Source organism: Pelobates fuscus, chromosome 8 (genome assembly GCF_036172605.1).
Source record: "Pelobates fuscus isolate aPelFus1 chromosome 8, aPelFus1.pri, whole genome shotgun sequence".
In the NCBI taxonomy this organism is placed as follows: Eukaryota; Metazoa; Chordata; class Amphibia; order Anura; family Pelobatidae; genus Pelobates; species Pelobates fuscus.
The window spans coordinates 141,783,462-141,797,414 of record NC_086324.1 but is presented as its reverse complement, the minus strand read 5'-3'; the positions used below and the strand labels follow the sequence as shown (position 1 = coordinate 141,797,414).

At 39.8% G+C, this 13,953-nt stretch overlaps 1 protein-coding gene across 1 annotated transcript in view; it reads right to left on the bottom strand.

The window, feature by feature from the left end:
- REXO5 (RNA exonuclease 5) overlaps nt 1-13,953 on the bottom strand; it is a 42,682-nt gene that overhangs the window by 25,909 nt on the left and 2,820 nt on the right. Inside the window, exons 3-11 of the mRNA XM_063429490.1 lie at nt 13,823-13,941; nt 11,474-11,600; nt 10,842-10,959; nt 10,066-10,224; nt 4,177-4,265; nt 3,213-3,328; nt 2,654-2,792; nt 1,852-1,946; nt 543-645 (exon numbers count right to left, since the gene is read on the bottom strand). Of these exons, the coding sequence (XP_063285560.1) occupies nt 543-645; nt 1,852-1,946; nt 2,654-2,792; nt 3,213-3,328; nt 4,177-4,265; nt 10,066-10,224; nt 10,842-10,959; nt 11,474-11,600; nt 13,823-13,941 (1,065 nt within the window). The remainder of the gene's footprint in view (nt 1-542; nt 646-1,851; nt 1,947-2,653; nt 2,793-3,212; nt 3,329-4,176; nt 4,266-10,065; nt 10,225-10,841; nt 10,960-11,473; nt 11,601-13,822; nt 13,942-13,953) is intronic.

The window sequence follows — 13,953 nt, the reverse complement described above, 5'->3', positions numbered from 1 at the left end:
AAGGCCACTACTTTCCAATCTTACTTAGGAGCCAATTTAATATTGTTTTTCAAAATATATATTTCAGATGTAGAAATATATATATATATATATATATATATATATATAACAATATATACAAGAATTATCAATATATCACTGAATTACATTTATTCATAATAATAAATAATTTTAAAAGTTTATCAAAAAGTATTAAATAATTTGAAAAACATATCCAACAATATTAAATAAAGCCCTTAGTTGCCTATTGCCATACTTACTACATCAAATTTGAAGATGAAAGTAAGTACATGTAAATTCCTGTATTCTCTACATTGCAGAATTGTTAAAATAGCCTAAAACAAAACACATTTGTACATGGCAGAGTTGTTTTTGATCCTGTACTCAAATGACAACTAATAAAGTGCATGTTTACTAGCTTTATTTATATAAATGGAAATGTTAAATTATATGAAAAACCCGTAAGTCTGGTCAGAGCAATATGATGTGCTGTATAGCCGTTTTACAACATGATGAGATTATCATGATTGTGGAATTCTCACCTTCCCAGGCCCCTGCTGAATAAAATACTGAGCCAAGTCCAATGCTGCCTTTGCATCTTCAAATGGATTGTGACCAACGACTTCTTCACGCTGGATCTCCCTCCTACAGCACACGAGAAGATTACATGCAAACATCATTCTATCCTTCAGGCAATATTAGTCGTCAATAAAAAAAAAAAAATGGGGGTTTAATAATACATTCAAGGATCTTATTATACTTAAAAACAATAAAATAAATAAAATAAACTTCACCTTTCAAAAAGGTATTAACATGTAGAATCTGAGCTGTAGAGTGAAAGTTTACACAGATATGATAATTAAACAGATAAGCAAAGAATTGAAGAGAAATATCTTTTAAGGTTACAGACCAACCATATTTAAATATCAGATTGCCAATCGAACTACAACTCCAATGACACAGGTAGAGCCTGGCAAGGGGTTATGGGAGTTTACGGAGTTTACTGCTAAAGGAATAGAATTCAAATATGAGGGGTTAGAAATGTGTTCGCTATTTGTCTGGCGCACAATGCGCATGTGAAATAATTTGCTATTTAACCCCATAAAGGAACAAATGTTACAACTTGCCACTTTCATAATTTTGTTCCTGGAAACCTTATGTTACTCGGAATGTCCTGCCTTTTGAGGTTTGGCAACTAGCTCTGCTGTCATTAAAAGGGTAGGACATTTGTTTTTTGGAATATTTTTAAAGAATAGATTTCGTCTTTACAATGTGATAGCAGATTTGCTAGTAAATGTATACATAGAGAGATTTTTTTTTTATTTTTTTTAATAGGTCCACCATCTCTTCGTCAAATCTACGACATGCTGACAATTTGACTGACAAGGAAAAGCAGAAAGGACCTCTCATAGGGGGACCTTCTGCTCTCCCAAGCGGTGCAACAAAAGCGCATAGGCAGTGGTTGCTATGGAAATTCCATAGCTGACGCTGCTAGCGCTGTTTATGGAGTATAGGAACTAAGTAATTGACGTTACTATGTTCAGAAACCATGACGCAGGAAACTTGCTATGCTTGGGAAAGTATCCACATGCAGGGCAAGTAAAAAAAAAAAAAAGTGACCGGGCTGAGCGAAGGACAACCCGGAGGGGGGTGTTACAGAAGTGTAACACGCATGAAACTGAAGAAATAGCAGTACTGGAATTCAATGTATTTGAGGCTGATTTAAATAAATGCAAAAATGGGTTCATTTTAAAACAAATCTCTATCGATTTTACATAATAGTTGAATTGTTTTCTCCATCTCTACAATGCGTATGAACCACAGACGAGTAAACGCAATATAAAAACCTACCCAAGAACTGCTTGAGCCAAGAATTTCAGTCTGTATTTTCTGCCCTGTTCCCCGGCGTAAAGGAGCGCTGTATCAATAACATTTGTATGAATCATCTAAAAAAAACATAATAATCATAAGTATATTGTAATAGTACTGCATTTTAAACGTACATTTTAAATTCTAATGGTACTACCAGGGCTTGAAATGTCAAGTTCTACGCTACTAGGCACGTTTTACAAAGTTACTCCCGCTACAAGTCTGGAATATCCATCACACACTAACCTGGGGTGAATTTCTACCCGCCAGGGCTAAATCGTAACTAGAAAATAGCCAGTAGTGAGTGAAAAGTTGGAGTCCTGCTACTATGTTATTTCACTGGGCTCGATCTCCAAGACTTTCCTTTCAAGTGGCCCACACTCATTCCACCTGGTTGAAACGATTGGAAGATTTGTTGGGCTGCCAATAATAGGCTGGGAGTATCGCCAAGTGCCTAACATTCCAATATTCATTTTAAAGAATGATGAACAATCATTTAGCAATGGCATCTAATATATACTGATTCTACCGTTCTCCCTTTTTTCTTTTAAGCTGCAATATGTACAGGTTTTGAAATTGAATAGATGTGTTACAAATTGCGCTTCACTGGATTTCAGGAGACTTTCTACACAAACTAAGCTCATGCTAAAGTGGTGGTATATCAACAGTCACATGATAAGCCATGAAAGGAACACCTGTCTTACCTAGACACTACTATAGAAAATGATTGTATTATGAATATTATATTCTTATATTACACCATTTATCACTTTGCAATACTTACTTGTAACGCCCTGAGGTCATTATCTAACGAATGTCCCACCAAAACTGCATTGGAAGGAAGGAGAGTTTTCACTTTTTCCTGAATATCTTTTAGTTTAGTTGTCACCGGGAGAAGCATTTTCCTTGTAATTCCAGAGAACCTTTGGAAGTAATTAAACAAGATGAACGCTATACAGCAAGAATATCCAGATCTCAAAACATGTGTAATGTATAAAGAATACATTTGAACAAAGGTATAGTAAAGGAGCAGTCAGGATATAAACCAGTGGAACGACCCAGAAGATGGCTTCACCATTAGAATGGTGCCCCAGGATTACTTTATATATATATATATATATATACCGTCCCCTATAAATTCAGATGTTCTAGTCTGAGAAGACTTCTTCAAGAAAGAACATCAATACAGAAGGTTGAAGAAGTTTGTATCATTGCTCATTCGTTTTAATTATATGATTGCCAGGGTTTGCATGGTAATATAAATAATATATTATTTACACAAACACAAAGACACACAATTTTCCTTAGATCTAAGATGTGAAACAAGAAGAAACATATAATACCTAGTCATATAGTTCAGAATTTCATGATCCGGCTTTACCAGTTCATCCATGATACATTGACCGTTAGCAGCCACCAACGAGATTCGTGTTAACTCGCTCCCACGCGTCGTCAAACACTGCAAACAGCACAGCATCACTTTTTTAAAGAGAGACAGTCACCAAGGAAGACATAACTGATAGGTTACACCGTTCAAAGAATAAACCTGTGCAAGACTTTATTCTTTAGCATTAATTTATAGTCGAGTGTGAAAAATAGTCAATTAAAACAAATGGTAACAGGAATTACAAGGCTTGCTGGCGTGCAAAAACAACAAACAAAAAAACACAAATCCCTTTACAGATAATTTCATTTTATTAAAACACTGTGCTACTCAAGCTGCTAGCACAAGTACATATAATGTTTTATTTATACACTTAGTTTTTAAAGGAAAAAAAACCCCACAAAAATAGAGAGATGTATAGCCTTAAGAGATGTGTGCATCAGGTTGAATACAAATGACGACAATGCCTTGTGTACAACAAGATATACATCTACCATGGCGGGCATAGAAGAGCAGGCACGTTTAAATCCCGCCAGCAAACTTTAGATTTATGTACAAAACTGGGGCCAGTTTAATTTTGGAATATCTATTTCTAATTAATGTGGTTGTTGGACCTATTGGAAAAGCACAGAACTGTCTACAACAAAAGGATCAATCGACTCACTGTTAAAATAGGGTATAAGGAAGATGGCTGTGACGTATCCCAGTGTATATATAAATAAATTTAAAGAATTAGAGCTCTCTAGGTCAAACAAGAAGGAAAAATTCAGTACATCAGGAATCTCAACAGAGTGACACTGTAGTGTCAGTTACAAATCAGTGATATTGTCTGTTGTAAACCTGCTAATTATCATGGTGTTGCTAATATTCTGAAAATTTGTGATTTTACAAAATCAGCAAACTGTGTTTTTGCTTCAACTCACCATTTCACAGTCCAACCCAAACAGAGGGCTGCTGTCAGTAACCTCCCCCGTGCAGCCAGAATGCACAAAGTGGGTGATATCAGAAGAGCCTACAGGAGAAAAAGTGCCATAACGTCATTGCATATAAATGTAAACAAAAAATTTCCACCAGGTTGTTCATACTGGACCCTCGGATTATCTTTAATTAATTAATACCACGCCACTATACAATGTGTACTGAGATTTTGTTTGGTACTTATTTGGAGTTGTGTATTACTTCTGACTATGGTAGGATTTATCTCTATAGCCCTTTTAGATACATCTTCATGTGGAATGATGTAATAGAACACACAAATTGGAATATTTATTGACGTGTCTTTGTAGGGGGTTAAAAATCTGTTAAAATGTATTTTGAAAAAAAACACTGTAACATTATAAATACATATATGTATTAACGTTTGTGTGTCTCTGGTGCCTTTTACATTATTGGGCACCTTTTAGTAAATATAAAAAAAATAAAGTCATACTCACCTTTCATCCAGCGGTGTCCCAAACTCACTGCGTTTACTGCTCCTCCTTTGAGTAAGATTATCAAGATGGATGGTCTCCAGCAATCGAACGCTTCTCTGAGGGTCCTACTTAGCATTCATGGTAATTGTGGTGGTTCACCAATAGGATTCTCATGAGAGAACCATTACAGTGCTTCTTTATGGGGAGAGTTAACTGCGTTCAGCATCGTCACCCGAATGTGAAGATTGTCAATTTTTTTACAGTCTTCAGGAGGAGTTGCCTCTAGTGGCTGCCTGACTGACAACTGTAAACATTGCCATTTGTCACAGTGCAGGGACAGCATCTGGTCACTAGAACCACTTATTTAACCCCTTAAGGACACATGACACGTGTGACATGTCATGATTCCCTTTTATTCCAGAAGACTGGTCCTTAAGGGGTTAAGCTGTAATGATTTTGGTGCTGAGTGTGCCCATTTAACGTTATTTTAAAAGTAGTCTAAAAAGTGTCTTCTTCATTCTTTGTATATTCTGATAGTTGTTTGTTCCAACACAATTATACGCCACCAACTAATAATATTGCAAGAATTTTCCACTTGCATTTTGCTCAGCTCTCTTTGCCAAGATAAAAGTAGACTAAGAGAACATCAGAAAACAAAATAATCTTCTGGTGCAGAAAAAAGGCATAAATATAAATAAATGGAATGTCTTAAATAAAAAGGAAAGCAAAAGTCATATATAGTATATCAGAAGATGCCATGATTTATGGCAGAAAATTGTCCCAGAAAAGGTGCAGCTAACACAGTAGTAGTATTTTAAATAATCTCCCCAGTAACAAATTAATTAGCTAAAACACAAAGAACGCACAGGATATGTATAAAGAGCATTTCTTTGACACACATGCCCCTGTTGTGCTGAACGCTCTTAGAGGTAGTCTTGCACCCAGTCAGACTTTCTCCATTATAGATTCATATTGTGTTCACACAGCCCTTGCCCTCGCCAAACAGTCATACTTTTTGTCTCACATTAGTTCCTTCTCCCACAATCCCAGGCGTCTCTTAGACACCTTTAACTCTCTTCTTCGTCCTCCTGTGGCCACCCCCCAAACTAACCTTACAGCCGATAGCTTTGCATGTTACTTAACTGACAAGATTGAACCGCTAAGGAATTAATTCTACCCACCTTACCTTTCTCAAAAACACGTAGATCATGCCTTTCCCACCCTTCAGACTTTCTCCCGGCTACTGAAAAAGAGGTGGCTGCACTTCTCCTCTCCTCTCGCCCCACCACTTGCCTGCTTGATCCTGTCCCATCTCACCTTATTAGATCTCTCTCCCCTTGTCTTTTGCCTTCCTTAACACACATCTTGCAATTGGATAAATACCGTATATACTCGAGTATAAGCCGACCCGAATATAAGCCGAGGCCCCTAATTTTACCCCAAAAAACTGGGAAAACTTATTGACTCGAGTATAAGACTAGGGTAGGAAATGCAGCAGCTACTGGTAAATTTCTAAATAAAATTAGATCCTAAAAAAAATATATTAATTGAATATATATTTACAGTGTGTGTATAATGAATGCAGTGTGTGTATGAATGCAGTGTGTATATGAATGCAGTGTGTGTGTATGAGTGCAGTGTGTGTATGAGTGCAGTGTGTGTGTATGTGTGTATGAGTGCAGTGTGTGTGTGTATGAGTGCAGTGTGTGTGTATGAATGCAGTGTGTGTATGAGTGCAGCGTGTGTATATGAATGCAGTGTGTGTATGAATGCAGTGTGTGTGTATGAGTGCAGTGTGTGTATGAGTACAGTGTGTGTGTGTGTGTGTGTGTGAGTGCAGTGTGTGTGTGTATGAGTGCAGTGTGTGTGTGTATGAATGCAGTGTGTGTGTGTATGAATGCAGTGTGTGTGTGTATGAATGCAGTGTGTGTGTGTATGAATGCAGTGTGTATGAGTGCAGTGTGTGTATGTGTGCAGTGTGTGTATGTGTGCAGTGTGTGTGTGTGTTGCAGTGTGTGTGTGTGTTGCAGTGGTGGGGGGGTGGGCAATTTTATTATTTTATTTATTATTTTTTTATTATTTTAATATATTTTTTTCATTATTATTTCTTCTTCTTATTTTTTATTTAATTATTATTATTTCATTTATTTTTTCGTCCCCCCTCCCTGCTTGCTAGCTGGCCAGGGAGGGGGGCTCTTACTCCCTGGTGGTCCAGTGTCATTGGTAGTTCAGTGGAGGGGAGAGGGGGGCTGCAGAGAGCGTTACTTACCTTTCCTGCAGCTCCTGTCAGCTCTCTCCTCCTCCGCGCCGTCCGGTCAGCTCTTCTGTCAGCTCCCACTGTAAGTCTCGCGAGAGCCGCGGCTCTCGCGAGATTTACACTGGGAGCTGACCGAGGTGCTGAACGGACGGCGCGGAGGAGGAGAGAGCTGACAGGAGCTGCAGGAAAGGTAAGTAACATCTCTCTGCAGCCCCCACAGCCCCAGTCTGTATTATGGCAATGCAAATTGCCATAATACAGACTATTGACTCGAGTATAAGCCAAGTTGGGGTTTTTCAGCACAAAAAATGTGCTGAAAAACTCGGCTTATACTCGAGTATATACGGTACTTGCAAAAATATAACATACAGGGATACAATTTCTAATTAGTGGGGTAATAGCTGCTTGATCCAAGGAGACATCTGACTGCTATTTTGGGGTCAAGAAGGAAGTTTTTCCTAGTTTGTTGCAAAATTGGAAGCGCTTCAGACTGGGTTTTTTGCCTTCTTTTGGATCAAAAGCAAAAGCATATGTGAGGAAGGCTGAACTTGATGGACGCAAGTCTCTTTTCAGCTATGTAACTACGTAACTATCTTCAACTGCTCTCTCTCTTCCGGCGTTGTCCCTGCTGACCTTAAACATGACACTGCAGTACCTATCCTGAAAAAAACATCTCTTGACCCGTCCTCCCCCTCTAACTATCGGCCCATATCCCTGCTCCCTTTTTCCTCGAAGCTTCTGGAAAGACTTTTCTTTACCTGTGTGTCTCACTTCCTCAATTCCAACTCTCTCCTTGACCCTCTTCAATCTGGCTTCCGCCCCCTCCACTCTACTAAGACTGCTCTTATCAACGTTACTAACGACTTAATCGCAGCTAAATCCAAAGGCCACTACTCCATACTAATTCTTCTTGACCTCTCTGCTGCCTTTGACTCCGTTGATCATGCTCTCCTTCTTGAAACTTGGTCTCTGTGACTCTGTCCTCTCTGGGTTTTCCTCTTATCTCTCCCAACGCTCATTCAGTGTCTCCTTTTCTAATGATACCTCCTCCCCTCATCCTGTCTCGGTTGGAGTCCCTCAAAGCTCTGCCCTTGGTCCCCTTCTATTTTCTCTTTATACTGCCTCTCTTGGCAAACTTATACCTCATTTGGATTCCACTACTACCTGTACGCTGGTGACAACCAGATATCTCTCTCCTCCCCGGACCTCTCCCCTGCCGTCCTGCAACATGTAACTGCTTGCCTTTCTTCCATCTCTTACTGGACGTCCTCCCGCTTTCTAAATCTCTTCACAGATCCATAGGTATGCTCCTTCTTGGTCTCTCCGCTGTGCCCGTGACCTTCTCCTGTCCGCTGCTCGCACTCGTACGGCCAACTCACGCTTGCAGGACTTCTCACGGGCGGCTCCCTTTCTATGGAATTGCCTGCCCACTGTCATCAGACTCTCCTCTGGTTTTCAATCATTTAAGAAGTGCCTTAAAACCCATCTCTTTAGGAAAGCCTATGGCCTCCCAGAGTAACCTCTACCTCACATACCTGTCTCTTGCTCTGTCCTAAAGGGCAGCACTCTACTCTCGACTCCAGCTCTACCTCACTCCCACCTTATTTGATTGCTATTTCCTGTCCTAATGTGTTTTACACCCCACCTCCTATAGACTGTAAGCTCATTTGAGCAGGGTCCTCTTCAATCAATTGTTCCTGTAAGTTTTATTGTAATTGTCCTATTTATAGTTAAAGCCCCCCTCCTATAATATTGTAAAGCGCTACGGAATCTGATGGCGCTATATAAATGGCAATAATAATAATAATAATAATAATAATATTAATCTAAAAAGCTGAAAAATCACCATGCAAACCAATGGAATGTTATTTTACCCCAGAATTAAATTTATATCCTAACCTTCTCTTTGCTATACAGGTTATCCAAAACGTTACCCAATATTAGCTAAATACTTGTCAGGGTACCTGAGGTCTCTACCTCTGAGAGAGGTAGAGACTTAGAAGTTTATCCGTCCGGACGGCATGTCTCCTCGGCCCCTCGCGGTTCACTCGGTCTTGCTAACGCCGGCCGCGAGGGAGTCACTTCCTTTTATAACAGGAGGACCGGAGGTAGACGTCATGACGCCAACCCGGAACGTCCTGTCACTCAAATCTCGGGAGACGAATCAGGACTCGCCGGAGGCGTGTCTTCTCTCCCTAGCCAGGATACTTAACAGTGGCTCTCTCATTCACTCATTGCCCTGTCGTGGTTCTAGTCCGCCTAGTCACACAGTGCTTTGTTATTCTCTTGTCTTTTGGTTCCGACCCGGCTTTGGTATTTACTCTCCTGTCTTTCTGTTATCCTTGACCCGGCTTGTCTCTCGCTTACCTGTCTTCTCGTTCCCTCGACCTCGGCTTGTCTCTGACCATTCTATCGTAGTTATACGTTAAGTCCGGCCATTCTAAGGACCGGTATACGTATCAGCTACTCTTTGTACTCTGCGTGTTGGATCCCTGACCCGATCCTGACAATACTGTGATTTTATACTTAGGCATTCAGGAAGGCATTGCTAATAAGTATGTGTGCAGTGCTATCGTTCAGGTAAAAACATTCATGGAAATGTACAGATATAGGCTGACACCATGCCAGTTCATCTATTACAATAGAAATGACTCTAATTAACGCATGCCAGTGACAGAAACGGTTTATGCATATAAATGAATGCCCTATCTTACATGCCAATACTGCTTGATTCGCACAGGTGATTATATTGGTGCTACATAATTTGAAATAATGTCAATTTCCAATTGCAAGCTGACATTTTTCATTGTTCATTTTTTTTTTGGTATCTGTGCAGTGGTGATTAAATAGCTAGCAGGGATTTTGGAGTTGCATTTTGGTTTTAATAATTGTATTTTGTAAAGATATATGAATAGAATGAAAGAAAATATCAAAATACCAGTAAGTAAATTTCACATTTAAGGCACAAATAACCAACTTGAAGCACAGCTAACTTGGAGAAATTTTTCCATTTTGGCTATTTATCCTACAATTTGAAATTCACTTTGAATTCCTGATAATTCTCACTTTGGTGAATTGTGAACCCCCCGCCCCCCACAACTTGTACGGTTTGCATGTTTCATAATAACACATTATAAACTGACCTAATACCGGGTAATCATTTTTCCTTAGCTCCTCTGTAGAAAGCAGATACCTTGTGAGGCCTTGCTTTTTCTCTCCGTATTTCCGGATTGTAGGGTGTAACAAAAATTCTTTGTAGGCTATCATAGTATTGATTCCTGGCAGATCTAAATAGTCCAAAATATAGAGACATTATCGTACAACACAACACAAACAATGCTGTATAGAACATTATTAGATACTAATCATCAGCTAGGGATGACAAATAAAGCAGTAAACCATTCTATTCCGATCCCATGACATTTTTCCTACATTTTCTCCTATCAATATCCACAGCATGGAAGCTCGTAAAAATTGCTGGGGAATGAACACAATAGAATGGGGAGAAGTCACAGGATATTTAGCAATTTTAAACCCCCATACATTATTCTCTTAATAACAGTAAATTACTCAAAGCTTTCATTAGGGCACACTGTTCAAACATACAAAGGGTAGTTATTAATAATATACCTGTAGTTCTTATTTTAAAAGTACCCACGCATTTTGTGGTCATCATGCAAACTGTCAATTAGAGATAAGACAAAACAAAAAGCAAAACAACACAATTGCCATGGGACTCAGCCATGAACTGGAAGAATGTCATGAAAGTTTTAGCTCAAGAGTTCCTGGGACTCATGGTTTCCAGCCATTGCTAACTAAGAGAGAACGGAACAGAAACAACAGAGCGGAAGAAATAAAAAATAATCCAAAGAACAAACACACACAAATGTTTGCAGCTATTCTGGAAACATAACTGTACCTAGTGAGCTTTTACAGTGATTATCTGGGTTCTTTGTCTTTCTGTTAGTGAGGTCATGCTGATCTACTCCAACCAAAGACGCAATAAAATTAGAAGATTGAGGAGGTAAGCGGAATCTCTGCAATATAAAACAAAAAAGGGAATTAACGGGTTTATTACTATATAGACTGATGTATTTCCTAAAGACAACATACAATAAAAACTTAAAAAATAAAAAAAGTTACTTGGGCACTATCCAAAATACCTATGCATATTTAAACAACTTTTTAGTATCACTCTAATGGCCACCTACGTTCATCTGCCATGTGAAGGCAAAACCTCTTAGGTGAGTCCTACGCAAAAAATTCAGCTTGAGAAAAACCTGCTTAGTGAGTAGCACTGTGACAGGGAGCAGATAACCACCTTTAGAAGGGTTCTCCTGCTCTCCAGTCACTCAATTCTCTCGATATTAAATTAAATTGAATTAAAATGAAAAGATATACATTTGCTAGCACAATGTATGGATAAAATGTAATGCTCTATGATTTAAACCATGTTCTATGATTTAAACTTTTATATGATTGGAGAGACTGAATTCCTATTACCATTAATGAATCACATCCCTGCGCTCATCAGATAGATAATTTACTCACGTGTTTAAAAAGTCTCCTTATACAGCGAAAGTGCAAATAGAACTTATAAAAGTGGAGTTGGCTGAGGTTCTGTAAAATAATGACAGCTATGTTGCGGACGCGTTTTTGATGATGAATATGACACCAGCTGCAAAGGGAAGCACAGTAATTATGATTAGAGAAATTATTTTTAAACCAAATCATGTCTAGAACTTGGCCTTGTGCAACATTCAGAATACATGTTTAACCACTTAAGGACACACGACATGTGTGACATGTTATGATTCCTTTTTATTCAAGAAGTTTGGTCCTTAAGGGGTTAAATAAATGTGCGCCACTGGAAGCAATTGCTTCCCCCACGTGCTGTAAACACATGAACAGGAAGCATAGGGATTTTCACAAAGTGACATTTATAGAGAATTCAAAATGAATTTGTCATTTCAGACCAAAACAGCCAAACTAGAAAAACTCTCCAATTAAGCGATTTTGTGTTGGACTGTTTTGACCCAACACTTGATATGGACTTTGGATTCCCAACAGCTCACACTTTAGTGAATAGCCTTGCAGGTACCTCAAGATTTATAACCTTCTGAGTTATAATTCAGGCTACAGCAGGATGGAAATGATGTGAGCTGCAGGCCAGCACAACTAGTTATCTCTATCCACACCCCTGCTTTTCTTTCAATTCAGACTTGTGTATGTGAGATTGCCAGACTTCCTCGAGTCCAATTCTCTGCTCGACCCACTTCAGTCTGGTTTCAGCGCTCAGCACTCTATAGAAACGGCTCTGACCAAAGTATCAAACTATCTACTCACTGCAAAATCTTACAGTCACTACCCTATCCTAATTCTCCTTGACCTTTCTGCTGCTTTTGATACTGTTGATCATAAACAGCTTCTTCTCATCCTCCGTAATCTCGGTCTACAAGATATTGCTCTTTCCTGGTGCTCCTCCTACCTCAGCCAGCGCTCTTTTAGTGTCAATTTCTCTGGCTCTGCCTCTTTATCCCAACCTCTCTTAGTTGGTGTCCCCCAAGGTTCAGTCCTTGGTCCCCTACTGTACTTGATCTATAATGCCTTCCTTGGTAAACTCATCAGCTCTTTTGGCTTCCAATAAAACTTCTATGCGGAAGACACGCAAATCCATCTGTTCTCCCCTGATCTCTCCCAGACCCTCTTGACTAGTGTCTCTGACTGCCTCTCTGCTATTTCTAACTGGATGGCTGCCCACTTAACCCCTTAAGGACACATGACATGTGTGACATGTCATGATTCCCTTTTATTTCAGAAGTTTAGTCCTTAAGGGGTTAAGCTCAACTTGTCCAAAACAGAACTTCTGGTCTTTCCTCCTTCAAGTGCTGCTACTCCCGTTTCTGTCTCCCTCCACGTTAATGGTGCTACCATCAGCTCCACCACACAGGCTCGCTGCCTAGGTGTTCTCTTTGACTCCGACCTCTCCTTCACCCCTCAAGTCCAGTCGATTGCCAAATCCTGCCGCTTCCATCTTAAAAACATTGCACGCACCCGCCCCTATTTAACGGCAGATGCGGCTAAGGTGCTGGTCCATGCCACTGTCCTCTCTCGCCTTGACTACTGCAATCCGCTTCTCAGTGGTCTTACATGTTTTCAACTTGCCCCACTGCAGTCTATAATGAATGCGGCGGCGAGGCCCATCTTCCTGTCCGTCTGCACCTCCCACGCCTCACCCCTCTGTCAGTCCCTGCATTGGCTTCCCATAAGATATAGGGCTCAATATAAAATTCTGGTTCTTGCTTACAAATCTCTACATGATGCTGCTCCCACCTATCTATCCTCCCTAATACACAAATATATCCCATCTAGGCCCCTACGCTCTGCCGAAGACCTGCGTCTATCCTCTGTTCATACTCCCACCTCTGATGCTCGCATTTAATACTGCTCTAGGGCTGCATCGTTCCTGTGGAACACCCTTCCCTTTTCCGTTAGATGCTCACCCAGTGTCCACTCCTTCAAAAAATTCATTAAAAACTCACTTTTTCACAAAAGCACATCAATTAAACTTTTAATTGCTCCAAAACCCCACACTAATTATTTCATTGAATACTATTCTACCTATCTACTTCCCTTACCTTTTGTGTCCCTTTACCCAACTCCCTCTAGCATGTAAGCTCATTGAGCAGGGCCCCCAACCCCTCTGTTTCTGTGTGTCAAACATGTCTGGTTACAATTACATGTTTGTTAGTCCACCCATTTTAAAGCGCTAGGGAATTTGTTGGCGCTATATAAATATAATAATAATAATAAAGGCAGCTGTGATACCTGGCATTTACACATGCTGATGCCAGGTAACCCTCGCCTAGCTGTAGTTCGGATATAAACAGTATCGTTTACCTCGGCTGAGGTGCATTGTGTGCTTTTCCCAGAGCAGCATATTTCAAGAGTTCGTGAATCTGTTTGTGCTGGATTTCACAATCATCCCAGAATAATGCAGGCGATAATCTCGGTGTTTTCTGTAAATATCA